At 38.4% G+C, this 23,021-nt stretch overlaps 1 protein-coding gene across 1 annotated transcript in view; it reads right to left on the reverse strand.

Moving 5' to 3' along the window:
- Positions 1-5,333: 5,333 nt before the first annotated feature.
- The window catches only part of LOC113054742 (adhesion G-protein coupled receptor G2-like), a 94,142-nt gene continuing 76,454 nt past the window's right edge, over positions 5,334-23,021 (reverse strand). The window contains exons 17-23 of the mRNA XM_026220512.1: positions 8,403-8,564; positions 8,121-8,327; positions 7,811-8,043; positions 6,849-6,915; positions 6,668-6,759; positions 6,378-6,540; positions 5,334-6,217 (exon numbers count right to left, since the gene is read on the reverse strand). Of these exons, the coding sequence (XP_026076297.1) occupies positions 6,161-6,217; positions 6,378-6,540; positions 6,668-6,759; positions 6,849-6,915; positions 7,811-8,043; positions 8,121-8,327; positions 8,403-8,564 (981 nt within the window). The 3' untranslated portion in view covers positions 5,334-6,160. The remainder of the gene's footprint in view (positions 6,218-6,377; positions 6,541-6,667; positions 6,760-6,848; positions 6,916-7,810; positions 8,044-8,120; positions 8,328-8,402; positions 8,565-23,021) is intronic.

A 23,021-nucleotide genomic window follows, 5' to 3' on the forward strand; every position in this document is an offset into this window, starting at 1 on the left:
ATGCCGCAAGCGCGCCGCAGGTCATGAGACAAGAACCAACCAATCAGCTTCATCCTTTCCCGTGACAACGTTGAAAGCTCAGCCAATATGAAGGAACAGCTGATCATAGCTGTAAATGGATAGGCATTAATTATGTTTTCCACACGTATTTAGGTGTGATATGTGAACTCGTATTTTTTGTTTTAATAATGTGCCTTTTAACAGTATCAAGTATATTCAAAAACTAAGCAAATAAGTGCAGGCATCTAGGCCAATTTAAAGTTACATGATGAAGTCATACTAGTGCGTGTGTTGGGTGTGCATTTTGAGTGCGTTCTTTCACTGCATTATTCGGTGTATTCAAATGCATTTATGAATGCATGTGAATGATCACAAATTTCAAGATATGGGGGTTAGAAGATAAATATCATTTTATGTAATAAATATCACACAAGAGTGCCATTTCAGCATGACTAAAATGTGATGTTAAATTACTAAAAACAATAATTTAATTACAAATACAAAATGTTGCAGAATAATGTAATATATGAATGAATAATAGCCTAAAGAACCTTTGTGCCAAAAGGGTTCTTTCTTGTCATTATAGAACCTTTTTAGCATAAAAGGTTCTTTGGAGTTGAGTAAAGAACCCTATGGTTCATATATATATAACCCCAATGAACCCTTTTTTTCTAAGAGTGTGTTGTCATAAAAGAAACCTTTTCAATCTCCAAGGTGAACGTTTTGAGACCCCAGGAGCCCAAATTCAGACCCAGAACAATAAAACCCACAGAAGAGGTGCGGGCCAAATTAAATGTAGCTCGACTACACCACCCAATTAAAGAGCTGGGACTCTAAATAAAAGTATACTTCTTTTATTTGCAAGTTCTTTTAGTTTGGTGGGAGCAACACAGATATACCCAGACAACAGAGAGAGAGAAAATTATATATATATCTCGAATTACAAAAAAAAAAAAAAAAAAGAGAGAGAGAGTGTACATCATACACTCAAGCTTAAAGCTGAACAGGATAAAACTACAAAAGCCACTGGAAGTCCTTATGTCCATCAGCAATTCCTTAACACAAGTCCGTCTCTCGCAAAGCAGTGGCGTCTACGCAGCGGTCACCTGTCAATCACTCGCCCACACCAACACGACACTCACACAAACAAAAAGGAAACCGCCAGTAGCCCATCTCCACAGGAGAAGGCCAAGAAACAGCAGCCACCGAGTTGATAACTGGACCGGCACAGCAGCAACTTCGGGCTTCGACACGAGCAAACAATAATCCCATACAACGACCGTGTCAACAAAATAAATCAATCGCAACTACCATCCAGCAGTAGCGAACAAGGGGAACAGAGCAGCACCAAGCAGAGTTCACGGGGTAGCAGACACGCGCTTAATTCCCTTTTTAAATGATCTGTGATGTGTTATAGCGATTACCAACAGCTGTCTATCCGCTAATCAGTTCTGATGCAGGCCCTAGGAAAATACGGGGGAACATCCCACATTCTAAAGATCATAAAACAATCACCAAAATAAAGTGCGCATCAAATAAAAACACCACATCAAGAGGAAAAAAAGGGAAAAACAATCAGTGCAAAATACACACACGGAAAACACAGCACCCAAAACAAATAAAATACAATCACTCCATATGACAAGTTCAAAGGAGGAATCTTTATATTACCAAACTGCAGGAAGAGATATACGTCGATTCTATGTCAGATTGCTATTTGGGTCTCCATATGACATCCCCCCACTCTTTAACGTTGGCAGTCCTACAACCAAAAATTTACTACTGCCCTTCCCCTCACTTTTTACATTAGCGTTCCTTAACCATCATGAGTTTGGGGTTCGCGAATCATTTGAGTCAGTTTGGAAGTTCGGAGCGGCTTCGCGGATCATTTGAATCAGTTCGAGAGTTCGGATCGTTAATCATTTTAATCAGTTCGAGAGTTAGTAGCGGGTTCGCGAATCATTTGAGTCAGTTTGGCAGTTTGGAGTGTGAATCATTTGAGTCAGTTCGGGAGTTCGGAGCGGGTTCGCGAATCATTTGAGTCAGTTTGGGGATCGCTAATCATTTGAATCAGTTCGGGTGTTCGTAGCGGGTTCGCGAATCAGTTGAGTCAGTTTGGCAGTTCGGAGCGTGAATCATTTGAGTCAGTTCGGGAGTTCGGAGCGTGAATCATTTTAATCAGTTCGGGAGTTCGGAGCGGGTTCGCGAATCATTTCAGTCAGTTTGGGGATCGCTAATCATTTGAGTCTTTTTTTTTAACCATTTGAGTTAGTTCGAGAGTTCGGAGCGTGAATCATTTGAATAAGTTCGGGGGTGCGCAGCAGGTTCGCGAATCATTTCAGTCAGTTTGGGGATCGCGAATCATTAGGGAGCTCGGAGCGGGATCGCAAATCATTTTAGTCAGTGGGTTCGCGAATCATTTGAGTCAGTTTGGGAGTTCGGAGAATGAATCATTTGAGTTAGTTTCGGAGTTCGGAGCGGGATCGCGAATCATTTTAATCAGTTCGGGAGTTGGCAGATTCACACGACTGAGGAATATAATGAGATTCAGTTTACCGGAAACCAAAATATAGAATAAAATCTAAAGGAATTTTCATTTTGGACCTGGTTCAAGTTGGTCATCAGTCCTGCAGTTAGTTGATCAGTTGGATTGCCTCCTGCTTGATGCTTTTGAACAGGATGCTCTGTTTAATGGTTATTACCTCAAGAATGATTTGAAGACCAGAGGTGTCACAGATATCAATCACCCCCGACTCACACTCACAATCACACACTTCTTATGGCTCCTGATGAAGTCCCAATCATTGTGGAAGACAGAAAAGCCCTCAGTGTGTTTGCACCGGGCTAATTCGGGCTCTGCAGACAGACAGCCTCGGGTCAGTTCTGCTGCTGGATGGAGACTGATCTGACATTTCTCTGACACTTCAGCCACAGACGCACACGAGCCGCTGGCACCGGACACACTGTACACATGCCACATCAGCCTGGCTTCAGAAACCGAGGAAAACCCAATGCATATGACAAGACAACTTTCTGTTGTGCATGCATATTTAGTCATGGAACTAAAACTAGTGTTTCTCTAATCTGTAACCAGCATCTCTTCCAGCATGCAAATGTGAAACAGTTTTCTCCATGTTGTTTAGTAATTCCAGTGTTATTAAAGGTACAACAGGTTGAACTATACACTTTTGTACCTATAGGTTCTAATATATACACTTTATGTACTAATATGTTCCTTTTAAGTACCAAAATGCACCCTTTAGGTACAAATATGTACCTTTAGAAAACTGACATCTGTTGTACATTTACTAATTTTATTTTATTATTAATTTAACTAATAAAACTATATACTACATAACTATATAATCTAATACAATTTAATGTGTTAAAAATGGATACATCTGAAATAAAAATAAATGAAACCTAAATATAAATACAAAAAAAAACTATAATAGTAATGACATGAGCACATAAAAAAATACTTTTTATTAATTAGTAATTATAATTAAAAGTTTAAATGTGGCTTGATACTCTAGAGAAAGAGAGAAATTCACATATGAAAATTTAACAATTTAAAATCACTGCTTTCTGTGTGAATCTGTGTTAAAGTGTAATTTATTTCTGTGATGCTCCGCTGTATTTTCAGCATCATTCCTCCAGTCTTCAGTGTCACATGATCTTCAGAAATCAGAATAATATGATGATTTACTGCTCAAGAAACATTTCTGATTATTAGCAATGTTCACTATACATGCACTTCCAATCATAGCCACTAGATGGTAATGTTTGCAAAATAAATAAATCATTGAACAAAATTATGACAGACCACAGGTCTAGAAGAACTAGTGTTATCTTTACTGTAAGTGATATACTATTAGTTAATATTCATTTTTATTTTTAGATTTTGTTTCAATTAATAAAAGTCGTAGTAATAATTGTGTGTTATCCTGAGTGATTCTATTGGTTTTTCATTGTTAACTGCAGTAATGCAATAGAAATCATGTGATGAAGCATCTGTGTTTATCATTTCTTAAGACTGAGCTCATGTTTCATCCCTGCAGCCAGTGCCTCATTACAAATACACATAACGATCCCAGTCCGAATACATATTTATCCTGAACTAATTACTGTAAAGTACTGGAGCAGAACAGAACCAAGATTACAGTTACTCAAAATATGTTTCAGGGAATAAGAACAAACGCTGCTTGAGAGAAACCTGATATTGAGGCAAAACAGAATCTATTTTAGGGATTAAGTGAACAACAAAACAAACACAGATGTTCTTACACGCTGTAAAGACGTGTGACAGATTCATCTTCAGGATTCAGTGCGTAAACACAAGTATAACAAAGCAGAACATTCAAATATTATTATTTTATTAGCCTTTTACAAGACCCAGCATTAGTTCTTCACATTCCAAACACAAAAAAATGCATATAGCCTGAAATAAAACAAACTGAAATAAAATATATGTGTAAAAAAACAGCTAGCTGCGAATGCAACATTTCTGATTTAATTTATTTATTATAACTTAATGTACTAAAATGGATATTAAAATGAAAAAAAGAACAGTTATTAAAAAAAGCTAATCAAAAAAAAAAGAAAAAAAAAATTAAACTTTTTCATTAAAATTGCAATAAAAAAAAAACTATATTAAAATATTATTTAAACTATAATAACTCATTGATACCATAACACGGTTTTCAAACTTTTTTTTTTATTATCATCTACGTTTGTGATATTTTTACATCATGGCACAGACCTTAGAAGGTTCTTAAGCATTAAAAGTCAGAAGCTAAATGTTTTAGTTCTAATTTTAGCTTTAAAGCAATAGTACACACAAAAAATGAACATTTGCTGAAAATGTCCTCACCCACAGTTCATCCAAGATCAGGATGAGTTTGTTTCTTCATTGCATTGCATCAGTGTCTCATCAACGGATGCTCTGGAGTGAATGGGTGCCGTCAAAATGAGAGTCTGATAAAAACATCACAATAATCCACAGCTCTCCAGTCCATCAGTTCACATCTGGAGAAGACAAAAGCTGAGACAACTAAAGTCAAAATTTAGGAGTGTTTTAAACACTTCGGGGGTACCGCGGCGGAGTAACCCAGTACCTTTGTGATTCTTCATAGACATAAACAGAGAGAAGTAGTTCCGGCTACAATGTTCTTCCGCAAGACGCAAGCAGTTCGGTTTATTAACCGCTAGAGCGTCAAAAGTTCCCTACCGCAGCTTTAAATCTGGGCTGGGCTTGCTTGTTTGATTTTAATATAAAAAAAGTTCAAATTTTGGTAAATATAGAAGCCCTTCAAACCAATAGTGAAATGAATAATCTTCAGGCTGAAGGAAATGTAAATTCACATCTGTACACTAAAGGGCTCCACTCAAACAAACCCATCCCGGAAGACATGAAGAACACTCTTCTGCAATAAACAAATAAAACCCAAATGTTGTTTATCTAAAGTCAATTTTGTTTATTAGGATGGGTGAACTAGATCATCAAAGGTCACCAGGAAAGATATTGGTTAATAAAATGGGATTAAATGACATGTAACAGGTTTAAATATTGCAGGTTTGCATCATATTGAGTTTGCATTTCAATGTCAAATTACAGTCAGTCTATCATATATGGAGCTTTTTGGGGCATGTGGAAAAAACATTCACATATGCACTTACATATCACATTGTTTATGAAAACTTTTAAAGTTTTAATGCATGAATACAAGCCATGTGACAGTACAGCTTTACTTTGAATTTGAGACATCAGCTTTGCATTTCATTATATTAATAGTTTAGTTTTAAAGGTAACTCCACCACACCTATAAAACCTGAAAATATATTTTACCATATGAAAAGTATTATAAAAGGGTCCCTCCCTGAGCTCAACAAAGAAAAAAAATAAGTGTGCAAGATTAATATATTCATTAATTATTTGACAAGTCTCATTCAGCAGGGTTTTTAAAAATAAATTGCAAGCATTAAGCATTACATTTTGTGTCTGTAAAGAGATGTGTTTACAGTACTGCTAACATTTTTAACCATTTACAGAAAGTAGAAGAGACTACGGTTAACATCCAAAACATTGATTCTGTATTTTACTGTAAGCATTGCATCACTTGTATAATAATATCAGCACTTTTTACTTCCTGAAAATGATTCAGTATTGTCTGATGCAGCAAAGACGTCTGAAGAACTTCCTGTACTGCTGCATGACCTGGAGTTAAAGCCCAAAGAAAGATGAACAAAGATGATTTTATTCATGAGACAGATGGAAGGAAGTATTAAATCAATTTAAAAGGTATTATAGTTAATCCCAGATAGAGTATATTAGGAGCAGGTGAGGCGGGTAAAGATGATTGTAAGTAATGTTTGACCTTATTATTGAGAACGCCGTAGATCAGGAAGATGAAGGTTCCCTGCTGCGAGTTAAAGATCAGGAAGAGGATCTCCAGGACCTTACTGTCATTAGTGAAGAAACCCAGAATCCAGGAGCAACCGAGAACCACAAACTGAGCCAGTGTTTTAAACACCAAGATCCTGCAGAGAAACCATTAATGTGTCTTCATTGACTCTGTGTTTGTTTATATCAGTGGTTCCTTTTCCAATCATCAGATAAGGGAGAGCGAGGGGTTAAGAAGCACTGGTTTAAATCTAGATTTCATACTTAGTTTGTTTCATCTGTGAGACTTCAGCGTTGAGATTTTTTAGAACTGAGTTCAGCGTGATGATGATCTTGATGAAGAGAATCATGTTTAACTGTAAAGTAGAAAGACATCAATGATTTATCACCTTGTTCTAATTTTTTAATACAAATCAAAGCTATGAAAAATTAGAAATGTGTTTACTGCTAGTATGAAGCAAACAGGACCAAGAAAACTCCAGATGAAGTTTTTGTCCATTTTAAGCCAGCAGCTGTTTGGTAGAATATACAATAGCATAATAAATGAACAAACATCCATGAAGGTGTTGAATTACTGGTAATTTTAAAGAGGTCATCGGATGTTTGAAATGAAATGTGTGTTGGCAGTGTGTGTACACAATCTCCCTATAATTATAAAGGTCACCCCACTGTTTATTTTTTTAAATCTCACATAGACAGACCCCTCCCACGATAGTTTGATTGACAGTAGTGTTTCAACACAGAGTGGACTGGTGTCTCACCTTAGCTCCGCCCCCTGAGTGACTGTCATCAGTCATCAAGAGCAGATGAAGACAAGTATGATTCCTGACTGAGTGATTGAGGTTTTCTGTTGTTGGGTATAATAATGAACACAGCAGTCGTCATTTACTCTAGACATCTGAGCCACTGAAGACCCAGTGGATAACATTTGTTTCTGAAGGGAATGCTCCCCCGATCTACATAAATGTGTTTATGTTCTCGCAAATCATTTGTGATCAATCTTCACCAACAGAAGAAGTGTAAGGTTTTTTAATGAATCTTTGCACATCACCTTTCCTAATAATGTGCTAATTAGCAAGTTTCATGATGAATGCTGCTAAAGTATACAGTCCCTCACAGAGCAGCTCGGAAGAGAGGGGCGGAGTCAGGCGAGCTCATTAACATTTAAAGGAACATGCTACAAGACTGCATGCTCTGAAAACAGCTGTTTTTGACAGGGTAAAAAAATTGTTTTTTAACACGACCATTAAATTTTTTTAACCAAACTATGTTACAGACTTTTCATTAAGACCCTAAAGGATCATATCAACTTGTGGGAAATGGGCATCTGATGACCTCTTTAATATTTAAAATGACTTGAACTAAAGTCTTATTCATTGCATGTATTAAGAGAAAACCCTGACTCACTGTTTGCTGCCGAAGCCTTCAGGAACCAGACCGACAGACACACACACCACAACCAGAGCAACCACATATCCAATCACACACAGGAATCCACTGCTAAGCACCTCGCTCTTTTTGAAGCTGATCTGTGATAGGTTCTTCACACAGATGAAGAGAAGCACAGCTTCGATGAACATCCACACAAAGCCGGAGAGAAAGAGGAAGTGCAGAAGGCCTGAGATGACGGCACACAACACCTGGAGACCATAAGAGACGGTTATAATGATTCTCAGTGAAGCTGTGCTGAGCTGTAGGACTCCTTCATCATTCTCACCTTCTGACGCTGTATGATGGGCAGGAACTGCTGTGTAAGCAGAAGCAGAAGGTGAGCCAACAGAAGACTGATGCAGATGTTGATTCGAGCCACATTATTCACTCCAGGACTCCAGTGACAAAGGGCAAAGGTCAACAGGGCCAAACTGAAGAACACCAGCCCCACAAACACACACACCAAATTCAACAACTCCAGAAGTGGGTCGCTCTGAGAAAACATGTGAGAGAACATGAGTGCTGAATCATTGCTGTTCTTTAGCGTTTATAATAAAAGCTCTCGTACCGCCGGCGGCTGGCTGGTTTGCATGATGAGAGCGAACGTCGACAGATGATCACAGGAACACACAGTATAACTGCCGTTGGTCTTTAAAACAACACAACCATCTACAATCCACTCGCTGATATTCCAGTACACACAGGACAGAGAACCGCTGGGATCAAACTCCTGCAAAAAGAAGAAGAAAATATTAAAACACTGAAAACAGAGGATCCACGAGCAAAGGCAGATTCAGAAACTCTTTTTCAAGTAAATTTATGACAATTATATTGTATACAGTTAGTGTTGGCGGTATGGTTATGTTCTGGGCAACACTCCACACGCCTGTCCATGCAGCAATGCTTTGACAGAGCGGGGAGAGCAGCAAGACAGACCCCCAAAACAACCATATGCCAAACTCCCCAACACAACTGAAGTAATTTGAATGGCCAACATTGAGAAATGTTGCTTGATACTATATTTATGGAGGAAGCATCACCCCAACTCAGAAAGGAAGCATACAACAAGCATGTTGCTTAAGCTGCTTATGCAAATATTTGAATGTATGGGGGAAGCATACACCCTTACCTGCAGCAGCAGTCTAATACGGTGGCAGTTTGTATATCATTCAATTTTAAGTCTAACATTCTGTAAAATTACATTAAGGGGGAAGTGTCACCCAAAGTTAATCAATCGAGGATGTGCAACAAGCATGTTCTTCAAATGCTTAAAGCAACTGTGTGATTGTAAAGGGAAAGCATACACTCCTAGCAGCAGTCTAATATGACGACAGTTTGTATATCATTACATTTTAAATGTCTAACATGCTGTAAATATCACATTAAGGGGGAAGCGTCACCCCACGTTAAGCAATCAAGGATGTGCAAAAGCATGTTTCTTAAAATGCTTAAAGGGTACGTAGCATACACAGTTTCACCTAATCCCATGTTAATCTTGAGTACCTATAGAGTAGTACTGCATCCTTATATCCAAAAGTCTTTAGTTTTGTCATATTTGTAAAAGAAAAATACAGCTTCCGATTTCTCTGGAAAAACCCGATCTCCTGGAGGCATGCTGTGGGCGGAGCTATAATACTGATGTTCCTTATGTGCTGATTTCCAACAAAGGCAGCAATCTGATGCAGTTCTGCTCACCTGAATGGGGTCTTTTACCATGTTTTAATAGCAAACGATGTTCAAATCCAGCATCAACCTGGTCTTGTTTATAAAAAATTCAACACTGAAATGACAAGAACACTCAAACGAACTTGCTATACTACATTGCTGCCCCGTAAAAGCAAACTGCATCCATTGTTCGTGTAATGCTAGGTTCTTTGAGAAGCTGAACATGGTAAACTTTCCCTCAAATCCAAAACACACTTATTTGGAGACATTCTTGAAAACATCCTATATGCAGCGCTACCAACGATTTCCCGATCAAGTGCATTTATGGGCGAGGTCTCACTCTCCTTTGGTCGACGTTTGCGTGGGCACGCTTTTCCAAGAGAAATGCTCATAAGGAGTTCCACCATCATCTACGTCATTAGATCCATGATCGGAAAAAAACTGCCGAAACTTGTACCACCCAGAAGTAAGATTTTCGGCACAGAAATTCTCCGTTCATCCAATTGGCCATGTTTAGCACAAATCCATCTCTTTAACAGTGTTGAGCAGTACCGGGTTATTAGTAACGCGGTACTGTAACACAGTTACTTTTGACAGTAACTAATAATGTATTAATGTACTTCGTTACCGTAACCATATGGTGCATTGTCCGTTACTTTGTAAAAGATTAATCAATTTTGACTGAAGTGCAGCCTAACCTGTTTGCAGCAACGCATTGTAGGATTGGTGGATGCCGACCGCTGTAAATACGAAGACGCACTGTGGGCGTGTTTCTGTTTATTCAAGTATGTGCGGCAGTCATCGCGAGTCAAGGCGAGAGCAACACGAGTTTCTCAAAGTGGAAATATGCTCATTATTTCACTTTAGTTGAGCATAAAGACAAAAACTTTTTAGTCAAATGCAAGCGGTGTCTTTCTGGTTCGAATGTCCTATCCTACCCAAACGAATTTACAATCTGTGTGCTCCATACCCTCGGTTTTTGAATCTCTACCCACAAATTCATAATCTGCGCGCACACTTTCGCAATCCTTTCCCATGGATTTATAAACTGTAGCCTACACATGGATTCATGCAGCAAGCTCCTATGTTTTAACATACAGTTTTTATGTACATTATTATGTGGAATGGGTCTACAGCAAAGTGTATTAAGTGATTCTCTGTATGTTTTTCTCATACAGGTGAAACATTGTTGAAAACATGCAGCCTGTCTCTACTGTGGAGTCACCGGCTTTCAGTCAGATCCATAGCATGATAACATAGATTTCATTTTTAAACAACATTTATATATATATATATATATATATATATATATATATATATATATATATATATATATATATATATATATATATATGAGGTCTGAGCGGGATCGCAAATCATTTGAGTCGGTTCGGGAGTTCGTAGCGGCTTTGCGGATCATTTGAAACAGTTTGAGAGTTCGGAGTGGCGAATCATTTGAGTCAGTTCGGGAGTTCGGAACGGCGAATCATTTGAGTCAGTTCAGTAGTTTGTAGCGGGATCGCAAATCATTTGAATCAGTTTGGGAGTTCGTAGCGGGTTTGCGAATCATCAAGTAAGTGTACGACGTTGTATCCGAATGCAGATACGAAAAATGTTGTGATTGTTACAGATACAAATACTGGCTGTTACATGAAAATTTAAATATGTCATAATTATAAAGTTTACATATGTAATTGTTGCATAAGGCTATACATTAATAAGCGTTTATTGATTAAAAAAAACTATTTAATGTGTTTTAATTTACAATAGCATGAACCACGAGTAGTCGAGTAAGTCAAGCAATTTTTTTTTTTAAAAATCGACTAGTAGAAATCAGTAGTCTTGCAACCCCTATACTGTACAACAAAAATTCATATTTTATTATTGTAAAGGGTACGTTTAAGGCTATCTAGGTATAGACGTAAATAAAACACAATCTAACAGGTAACGTTAGTGCACCGCTGGTCATGCACATTCTTTCCCAGAACAATACTGAAAGCTAAGATGGATAAACAGATGATCATAGCTGTACACGGATAGCCATTTTTTAAATGAATCTATTAGTAGAGCTACTGCAAGGGATGCAGGTCATGGTTGCCCAGCAACAGCAGATGCCACTGGAGCACGAGTGCAGGCCACAGAGTCATTTGGAAATAAGGAGAGCGGTGCGCCTAGCGTTCTCCACATGTTTTCAGTCGCGACATCATGCAAATGTGGTGTTTTTTGAAGCAGACATTTTTTGTTTTATTTTTTGCTGGACTCGGTCGAAACCAACTAAAAGACTTGGCAAGTCCAATGGCCAAGTCCGAGTGCAAATGCAACGAGTCCGAGACAAGTCCGAGACAACAGAAAAATGTCTAGAGTCCGGACTTGAGTCCAAGATCGGACTCGAGTACTACAGCCCTAGTATATGTATATATGTATGTATGTTTCTCGAAATTGATTCTGAATAATCAGATTGCTTTCATTTATTTATTTCAAAATTTTTTGTGTTACGTTGTCCATTGTTGATAGTTTTCATGCTTAAGCTGTGAAAATACAATTTTTAAGGGCTCAACACAACAGCTTTTATGATGAAGAAGCCACTTTAGTTTTTGATTCTGAATATATTATTCAGGTGTTTTGTTATTTATTACAAAAATCCTTGTGATATATATGTTCGTGAATGTTTCGACGTGGAAAGCAGTTCGGAATGGAAATATTGATATTTTATTTGTTAACATACTCTTTGTACGGATCATTTGAATCATTTCGAGAGTTCGGAGCGGCGAATCATTTGAATCAGTTCGAGAGCTCGGAGCGGCGAATCATTTGAGTCAGTTCGGGAGTTCGGAGCGGGATCGCAAATCATTTGAATCAGTTCGTTAGTTCGTATAGCGGGTCCGCGAATCATTTGAGTCAGCTCGGGAGTTCAGAGCGGCTTCTTGGATCATTTGAATCAGTTCGAGAGTTCGGAGCGACGAATCATTTGAGTCAGTTCGGGAGTTCAGAGCGGGATCGCGAATCATTTGAATCAGTTCAGGAGTTCAAAGCGTGTTCGCGAATCATTTGAGTCGGTTTGTCCAGTGTTGGGCAGTAACGGGTTATAAGTAATGCGTTACTGTAATGCAGTTACTTTTGACTGTAGGGGAGAGCGGGGTCGAAAGTAACTTGGGATAAAAGTAACAAAGTGATTTTCTCTGAGCATCTTTCTGCATTTGCATTCCCAGCTATGACAGCATATTCAGCATGCAATCCTTGACGGAGCTGAGAAATATCACATGATTTCCTCATGGTTTTCCAAAGTAAGGTCTGTAAAACTGTTTTCGAGTACATGTGTCACTGTAATAATCAATCTACAAGTTATTTAGTGCTTCAACACATCCTAAAATTTGCATTTTCAGATTTTTTTCTATATAAAATTAAATTGAGTTTAAATGTCAGGAGTTCATTTCAGGACGAGAGTAACAATTGTTACTTTTGTCCAGCTACAATGACAAAAAGTATTTATTTTGTTCCAGTGCATGCTATATTGTGACTTTCTGTGTATTGCATCATTTCTTACAAATTCCTGAGGAGTCTGCCGTTGCTAAGCAACCATGACCTGCTCTCTCCATGAAGACGCAGAAATTTCAGCGATGGATAAATGGATTTGCAGCACTAAAACCTGCTTGCAGCAGCACTGCTATTAAATTAATAAAAAAATCCACATACAGCTATCAGCTGTTCCTTCATCTTGGCTGAGCTTTCAACGTTGTTACGGAAAAGGTGAGAAAGTCACATGACCTGCGGTGCGCTTGCTGCATTCTGAAAAGTTGAGAGGTTTTTAACTCGATGCGGTGCGGAAGCGCCTGGAAAAAACGAGCTCGTCGCGTCGCTTCCATTATGAGCGCGCATACTGCGCTCCTACATTTGAAATAACTAACTTGAGCGCGCAAAAGAAGCGATATGTGAATGGCCCCTTATGCATGTGTGTGCACCGCGCTCGTTCTGTGTGTGTGTGACTGACAGACATCCTCTGCGGTGCGCATGAGAGTTCTTGCAGACTTCACATACAAATGTCTTAATAATATCGCAAATAAGAAATGTTTGGTAAGATAAAATGTGCACACTAACATTATTAAGCAAATATCTTCGCCATCGTCACTCTTTATTATCAAGCGGGAGTTTTCATACTGTTATGTTTGTGCGTGCGCAGCGCTCATTGTGGTGTGTGTGTGAGTGTGTGTGACTTACAGACAGCCTCCGCGGTACACATGAGAGATCTGGCAGATCTCACAGACAAACGTCTTAATATGATCGCACATTAGAAATGTTTGGTGAGAAAATGTGCACGATAACATTATTAAGCAAAAATACATAGTACATTAATTTTTTCCCCTCCAGTACCGAAAGCAGAACCGATACGTCAGATCTTACTGATACTACAGTCTTTCATAATTTAGCCCCGGGTCCATTTTAATACCAGCTTTCGGTACCCATCCCTAATAATAATACATCATACACGTTATATTATTTGTATATATTTAAAAGGAAATGATTTAAACCTCAGGGTATGATATGATATGAATGAATGGAATAAGCACAGCGCGCTCAACAATCAAACAGCAGCGTTGCGCATCAGTTTCTCAAAAACAAAAAAAATCAGTTCTCTTTCAAGAGTAGGCTAATCAGCTTAGATACGGATACATTGTCTACTTGTCCTACATGTTTGCATCTTCACCTTTTGCTGGTATGTGGTAATGTGTTCTTTGTAATGAAAATGTGTGCATTGAATGGATTCAGTCGTGTTCAAATGATCACTAAATGTTTGTCATGACATCTCTCTGCTTGCATGATAAACATTATTTTAGATATTAATAATTATTTTAGTTTAACACGACATACTTGTTCAGTGATAACTATGGAAAAAATATAAAAAGTCATAACGGTCTTATCAAGTAACTGTACGACGTTGTATCCGAATGCAGATACAAAAAATTATGTGATTGTTACAGATACAAATACTGGCTGTTACATGAAAATGTAAATATGTAATGTCATAATTATAAAGTTTTAAAAATTTACATATGTAATTGTTGCATAAGGCTATACATTAATAAGCGTTTATTGATTAAAAAAAAACTATTTAATGTGTTTTCATTTACAATAGCTTGAACCAGGAGTAGTCGAGTAACTCAAGCATTTTTTATTTAAAAAAATCGACTAGAAATCAGTAGTCTTGCAACCCCTATACTGTACAATAATAATTAGCATTTCATTATTGTAAATGGTACGTTAAGGCTATCTAGGTGTAGACGTAAATAAAACACAATCTAACAGGTAACGTTAGAAAATTAAATTAGAAACCTCTAATGTTAAACTTTTCAGCTCGCAGTAAGTTCACTGCTGGTCATGCACATCCTTTCCAGGAACAATACTGAAAGCTAAGATGGAGAAACAGATTATCATAGCTGTACATGGATAGCCATTTTTTTATGAATCTATTAGTAGAGCTACTGCAAGGGATGTTTAGCGCTGGAAATACATTTATTTTTTGCCTAAACTTTTGCGTCTTCATGGAGAGTGGGTCATGGTTGCCCAGCAACAGCAGATGCCACTGGAGCATGAGCACACAGAGTCATTTGGAAATAAGGAGAGCATTTTTCACAAACCACATGTTTTCAGTCGCGACATCATGCAAATGAGGTTTTGTTTTGAAGGAGAAATTTTTTATTTTATTTTTTGCTGGACTCGGTCGAGACAAACTAGAAGATTTGGTGAGTCCAATGGCCAATTCCAAGACAAGTCTGAGACGACAGAAAAATCCCTCAAGTTCCCCAAGTATATGTTTATATTTATATATATATATAATATAAGCCACTTTAGTTTTTGATTCTGAATATATTAATTTCAGTAAACGCAAATCATTTGATTCAGTTCGAGAGATGGGAGCGGGATCGCGAATCATTTCAATCAGTTCGGGAGTTCGGAGCGGCGAATCATTTGAGTCAGTTCGGGAGTTCGGAGCGGCGAATCATTTGAGTCAGTTCGGGAGTTCGGAGCGGGATCGCGAATCATTTGAATCAGTTCGAGAGTTCAGAGCGGTTTCGCGGATCATTTGAATCAGTTCGAGAGTTCGGAGCGGCGAATCATTTGAGTCAGTTCGGGAGTTCGGAGCGGCGAATCATTTGAGTCAGTTCGGGAGTTCGGAGCGGGATCGCGAATCATTTGAATCAGTTCGAGAGTTCAGAGCGGTTTCGCGGATAATTTGAATCAGTTCGAGAGTTCGGAGCGGCGAATCATTTGAGTCAGTTCGGGAGTTCGGAGCGGCGAATCATTTGAGTCAGTTTGGGAGTTCGGCGCGGGATCTCGAATCATTTGAATCAGTTCGAGAGTTCAGAGCGGCTTCGCGGATCACTTGAATCAGTTCGAGAGTTCGGAGTGGTGAATCATTTGAGTCAGTTCGGGAGTTCGGAGCGGCGAATCATTTGAGTCAGTTCGGGAGTTCGGAGCGGGATCGCGAATCATTTGAATCAGTTAGAGAGTTCAGAGCGGCTTCGCGGATCACTTGAATCAGTTCGAGAGTTCGGAGTGGTGAATCATTTGAGTCAGTTCGGGAGTTCGGAGCGGCGAATCATTTGAGTCAGTTCGGGAGTTCGGAGCGGGATCGCGAATCATTTGAATCAGTTAGAGAGTTCAGAGCGGCTTCGCGGATCACTTGAATCAGTTCGAGAGTTCGGAGTGGTGAATCATTTGAGTCAGTTCGGGAGTTCGGAGCGGCGAATCATTACAGTCAGTTCGGGAGTTCGGAGCGGGATCGCGAATCATTTGAATCAGATTGTCCAGTGTTGGGCAGTAACGTTATTAGTCACGCGTTACTGTAATGCAGTTACTTTTGACAGTAACTAATACTGCAACACATTAATTTTTAAATAAATTAACTTCTTTACCGTTACCATATGGTGCATTGTCCATTACTTTTAAAAAAATTAATTAATTTTGACTCAAGTGCAGCCTAACCTGTTTTTACAGCAACGCATTGTAGGATTGGTGGATGCCAACCACTGTAAATACGAAGGCGCACTGTGGGCGTGTTTCCGTTTATTCAAGTATTTGCGGCAGTCATGGCGAGTCAAGGCGAGAGCAACACGAGTTTCTCAAAGTGGAAATATGCTCATTATTTCACTTTAGTTGAGCATAAAGACAAAGAACTTTTAGTCAAATGTAAGCTGTGTCTTTCTGGTTCGAATGTCCTATCCTACCCAAACGAATTTACAATCCGTGAGCTCAGATTTTGCAAACCGTACCCTCCGTTTTTGAATCTCTACCCACAAATTCATCATCTGCGCGCACACTTTCGCAATCCGTTCCCATGGATTTGTAAACTGTAGCCTACTCACGGATTCATGCAGCAAGCTCCTACGTGTTAACATACAGTTTTAATGAATATTATTCTGTGGAATGGGTCTACAGCAAAGTGTCTTAAGTGATTCTCTGTATGTTTTTCTCATACAGGTGAAACATTGTTGAAAACATGCAGCCTGTCTCTACTGTGGAGTCGCCGGCTTTCAGTCAGATCCTTAGCATGATAACATAGATTTCATTTTTTATAATATATATATATATATATATATATATATATATATATATATATATATATATATATATATATATATATATATATATATATATATGTATGTTTCTCGAAATTGATTCTGAATAATTCAGATTGTTTTCATTTTTTTTTTTTTCAAAATTTTTTGTGTTATGTTATCTATTGTTGATAGTTTTCATGCTTAAGCTGTGAAAGGAAATTTATTAAGGGCTCAACACAAAAGCTTTTATGATGAAGAAGCCACTTTAGTTTTTGATTCTGAATATATTTTTCAGATTTTTTGTTATTTATTTCAGAAATCCTTGTGATATACACTATTCAGTTTGTGCTGGTCTGACTTAATCAAATTAGAAATTACTTTCTGGTTTACTTTGTGTTTGTATAGACCATAACGCATAAAAGCGCATTAATGGGAACATTAAAGAAAGTTCTTTAAAAAAGTAACTAAAAAGTTACTTTTAACAGTAATGCATTAATTTTTGGTTTAAGTAATCAACAAAGTAATTGAGTTACTTTTTGAATTAAGCAGGGATGTAGTGGAGGCTAAACGCACGTAGTTTACGCACCTCCCAAAATTCGGAAATAGCGTTTACCCACCTCTAAATTGAGTTTATCCACCTCTAAATCGCCTACAGTTCATATGAAATTTTAAATTAAGCTTATGTTGTTTTATTTCATATTGTTCATTATTAGTTTCATAGGTTGTTTGTTGTTAAAGATGACCAATTGCTTGCGGTGTTGCTTGTAGTAGTGGGAAGTTCGGATCATTTTACTGACTCGGATCTTTGAGTCTCGTTCAGCAAAATGAACTAATCTTTTCTCTTCCTGTCTCGGGACTGACAGGAACAATAAAAGACTCAGACCTCTCCTGTCGATTCAGAACCCATATGTTGTGTAATGTGCATGTGCAGTCAACACAAAATGAACGAATCACTCTCTGAGACAACTCAGTAGTCCTGAGTCTTATTAAAGATTCATTCAAAATGAACGACACGCAACAGACTTCATCAAAATTCAAAAATGGATATCAGGCAATTAATAATAATAGTAATAATAACGTTCACCGGTTTATTTGTGTTCGTATACATACATATCCACGATCCGCCAGGCCTATAGTCCAATGATACGCACATTTGAAGAGATAATTTTATGACATGTTTGTAAAATATTTCGTCATACAGAATAACATTTCTATTCATTTTACACTGATTTATGCGATCTGAAGAACTAAAACAGCTAACAAAGCTAGTGATTACCCTCCTCTTATTGATTCGCGTCAGCTATGACATCAGTGCAATATCGTTAGTTTGTAAAGCTGTCAATCATCTCACGTGAACCACGTGACCAAAAGGATGTCATTCTGCAATGAAGCTGTCTGTGTCATTGCAATCTGTGTCATTGATAAAATATATGAAAGACAAAAGTAAAAAAATCTTTGATTCCAGCTTGTTAAATGCCTAAAATTTCCCCAAAAGCCCAGATGAATGTATGAATTGAATAGTGATTGTGTGACCTATATGAGGGAACAACCGGTGATACCCTTGGTAGTAATATCAAATGATAGCCTATAGCGATGTCATCAGGATACACATAGACCGGTAAGCAGTGGCCCACCTTACCCTGACCACGATGTGGTCACCCAGAATTTATAGTTTAACCACCTCTTTTTTTACCACTACACCTCTGGAATTAAGTAACTAGTAACTGTAACTAGTTACTATTTCTTAGTAACTAGCACAACACTGCTCTTTAACACTTGGAACAACTTGGAATCCATGAAACACCATTGTAGCCCCCCATAAAGCAAATGTGTGATTGTAAAGGTGGAAGCATACGACTCCTTGCGGTGGCACGAGGAGCATGTAATATACATTAATGCTGTAAATCACATAATGGAGGGTGGTAGTCCAGCAGGGGAAGCATACACCCTTCTGAAACTTAGAATGACAGTCCAATCTGAATTAAAATGCTCCATATAAACACCTCAGTAGGAATAAAATTGCCCAAACCGAAATGGTAATCAGTTTGAGAGGGGTGGGATAACCTTCTATAAACCGAACTAAATTAAAATCCTAACATGTAAACGTGTTAAACCGATTACTTTGTATTTATGTCACCACATCAGTAGTCATAACATCACAATGGGAACGTGATGTTGGCAACGCTGTGCATTCTGTGATTTGTAGACATTGACACTAAAGTAGAGACTAGGAAATAGTGGACGTAGAAGATAAAATTCCAATTATACAATAACAAACATTAGAATGAAGAACACTTGCTGTGTTATGAACATCACATCTGCTCTCATTACCAGAGCAGAAAGCTGATGTAATGAATGAAGCACAATGTACTGCTTGTCAGCTTAGAAACAACATGATGATAGTGAATAGCTCAATGAAAACAACAACTTGACCAAAATTTGCATAAAATTTGCCTGTCATTCGTATGAATTATTACAGATTCATAAAACCCTTTTGTAAATGTTGTGTGATAGCTCGTTGCAAGCACTATCTGAGTTCATAAAGTTCATAAAGAGTTCATATCTGAGCGCATGAATGAACACTAGAGGTTCACATATTCTTTGAGAAAAATGGTATATGTGAGGATTTCCAGTCAGGATTTAGACCGTATCATAGTACTGAAACTGCTCTCCTTAGAGTTACAAATGATCTGCTCTTATCATCTGATCATGGGTGTATCTCTCTATTAGTTTTATTGGATCTTAGTGCTGCGTTTGACACAATTGACCACAACATTCTTTTGCATAGACTTGAACACTTTGTTGGCATCAGTGGAAGTGCATTAGCATGGTTTAAATCGTACTTATATGACCGCCATCAGTTCATAGCAGTGAATGAAGATGTATCATATCGATCACAAGTGCAGTATGGAGTACCTCAAGGCTCAGTACTAGGGCCGCTACTCTTCACGCTTTATATGTTACCCTTGGGAGATATCATCAGGAAACATGGTGTTAGCTTTCACTGTTATGCTGATGATACGCAGCTCTATATTTCCTCGCAGCACGGTGAAACACACCAATTTGAAAAACTAATGGAATGCATAGTCGATATTAAAAATTGGATGACGAGTAATTTCTTACTGTTAAATTCAGAAAAAACAGAGGTGTTAATCATAGGGCCTAAAAACTCTGCTTGTAATAACCTAGAACACTGTCTAAGACTTGATGGTTGCTCTGTCAATTCTTCGTCATCAGTTAGGAACCTAGATGTGCTACTTGATCGCAATCTTTCCTTAGAAAGCCACGTTTCTAGCACTTGTAAAACTGCATTTTTCCATCTCAAAAATATATCTAAATTACGGCCTATGCTCTCAATGTCAAATGCAGAAATGTTAATCCATGCATTTATGACTTCAAGGTTAGACTATTGTAATGCTTTATTGGGTGGTTGTTCTGCACGCTTGGTAAACAAACTACAGCTACTCCAAAATGCAGCAGCAAGAGTTCTTACTAGAACCAGGAAGTATGACCATATTTGCCCGGTCCTGTCCACACTGCACTGGCTCCCTATCAAACATCGTATAGATTTTAAAATATTGCTTATTACTTATAAAGCCCTGAATGGTTTAGCACCTCAGTATTTGAATGAGCTCCTTTTACATTATACTCCTCTACGTCCGCTACGTTCTCAAAACTCAGGCAATTTGATAATACCTAGAATATCAAAATCAACTGCGGGCGGCAGATCCTTTTCCTATTTGGCGCCTAAACTCTGGAATAACCTACCTAACATTGTTCGGGAGGCAGACACACTCTTGCAGTTTAAATCTAGATTAAAGACCCATCTCTTTAACCTGGCATACACATAACATACTAATATGCTTTTAATATCCAAATCCGTTAAAGGATTTTTAGGCTGCATTTATTAGGTGAACCAGAAACACTTCACATAACACCGTACTTTCTACATCATTAGAAGAATGGCATCTACGCTAATATTTGTCTGTTTCTCTCTTGTTCCGAGGTCACTGTAGCCACCAGATCCAGTCTGTATCCAGATCAGAGGGTCACTGCAGTCACCCGGATCCAGTACGTATCCAGACCAGATGGTGGATCAGCACCTAGAAAGGACCTCTACTGCCCTGAAAGACAGCGGAGACCAGGACAACTAGAGTTCCAGATACAGATCCACTGTAAAGACCTTGTCTCAGAGGACCACCAGGACAAGACCACAGGAAACAGATGATTCTTCTGCACAATCTGACTTTGCTGCAGTCTGGAATTGAACTACTGGTTTCGTCTGGTCAGAGGAGAACTGACCCCCAACTGAGCCTGGTTTCTCCCAAGGTTTTTTCTCCATTCTGTCACCGATGGAGTTTCGGTTCCTTGCCGCTGTCCCCTCTGGCTTGCTTAGTTGGGGTCACTTCATCTACAGCGATATCATTGACTTGATTGCAAATTAAAACAGACACTATTTCAACTGAACAGAGATGACATAACTGAATTCAATGATGAACTGCCTTTAACTATCATTTTGCATTATTGAGACACTGTTTTCCAAATGAATGTTGTTCAGTGCGTTGATGCAATGTATTTTGTTTAAAGCACTATATAAATAAAGGTGATTGATTGATATAAGTCTGTTTATTCCAAGCAAGTGCGAGCAGTTATAAAAAATATTATTGCAACTGCAAACATTTTTCAGGCTCGGTGGGCACTTTTTTTTTCGGACGTTTTGACTTTTCTCTGTCGTACCGCCTGGGTTTCAGGAACATCAAACCCGATTCTTTATTTCGCATTTTTGATCCATCCGAATGCCCGGTGACTCCCGAGTGTGTTTTACCCAAGAAAGTAGTTATCTCCACACTCAGGAGGTCGAGTCGAAGGTCAAGATGGCCTTAGAAAGGGTAACGCCTCCGCCCGGGTGCCCACTGAATCGGTTGTTCGTTCCAGAGGGGTTATAGCCCAATGTTTTTCAGTGGGGTCATTGCTCCAATGTCGCTTGTCATCCAGGAGTAAGTTTTTTTTTTTGGGCCCACCCGCTTGCCCAAATTACCTTCAGCCAAGGAGTCAGCGGTTACTGTAATTGATTACGTCTTTCGGTTACATGGTCTCCCGATGGACGTGGTCTCTGACAGGGGTTCCCAATTTGCATTCCTAGGGGGGAGGGTACTGTCACGGTTGGTAGAACCGTTGTCTCTGTTGATCACTATGTGGGTGGAGTTATGTGCGCCTCTCATCTGCACTCATCTGCACTGTTTCATGTGGGCGTCTCATGCTCTCCTGCTGTCCCATCCCACCTCAAATTCCTGGCCACCTGTTACTTCATCCCTCTCCATCCTGTTGTTCCTGCTGGTTGTCCTCTATTCATCTGTTTATTCTTATCATTACAGTCACTTGCATTTGCTTCCTCGCCCCTTCCTTATCATTACAATTTTTAGCAATTGCCAAAAAACATTGTTCAGGTCAAAATTATTGATTTATCTTTTATGCCAAAAATCATTAGGATATTAAGTAAAGATCATGTTCCATGAAGATATTTAGTAAATGTCCTACCGTAAATATATCAAAACTTAATTTTTGATCAGTAATATGCATTGCTAATAAGAATTCATCTGAACAACTTTTAAGATGATTATCGCAATGTTTAGAATCTTTTGCATCCTCAGATTCCAGATTTTCAAATAGTTGTATCTCAGCCAAATATCCAATTCTAACAAATTATACATCAATGAAAATATTATTTATTCAGCTTTCAGATGATGGAAAAATTAACCCTTATGACTAGTTTTGTGGTCCGTATATTCTTACAGTAACTAGTAACTTGTTACTGCCTAACACTGGTAGTAAAGATCATAGAGATAGAATACAGACAATAATCTGGCGAAGAAGCTGAGAGAACCACAGAATAAAATAGCAGAGAGAATCAAGGTAAATAAAGAACAGGTGCGTTGTTGTGATCGTGAACAGCTAAGAGTCTAAGT

This window comes from Carassius auratus, chromosome 35, assembly GCF_003368295.1.
Source record: "Carassius auratus strain Wakin chromosome 35, ASM336829v1, whole genome shotgun sequence".
NCBI lineage: Eukaryota > Metazoa > Chordata > Actinopteri > Cypriniformes > Cyprinidae > Carassius > Carassius auratus.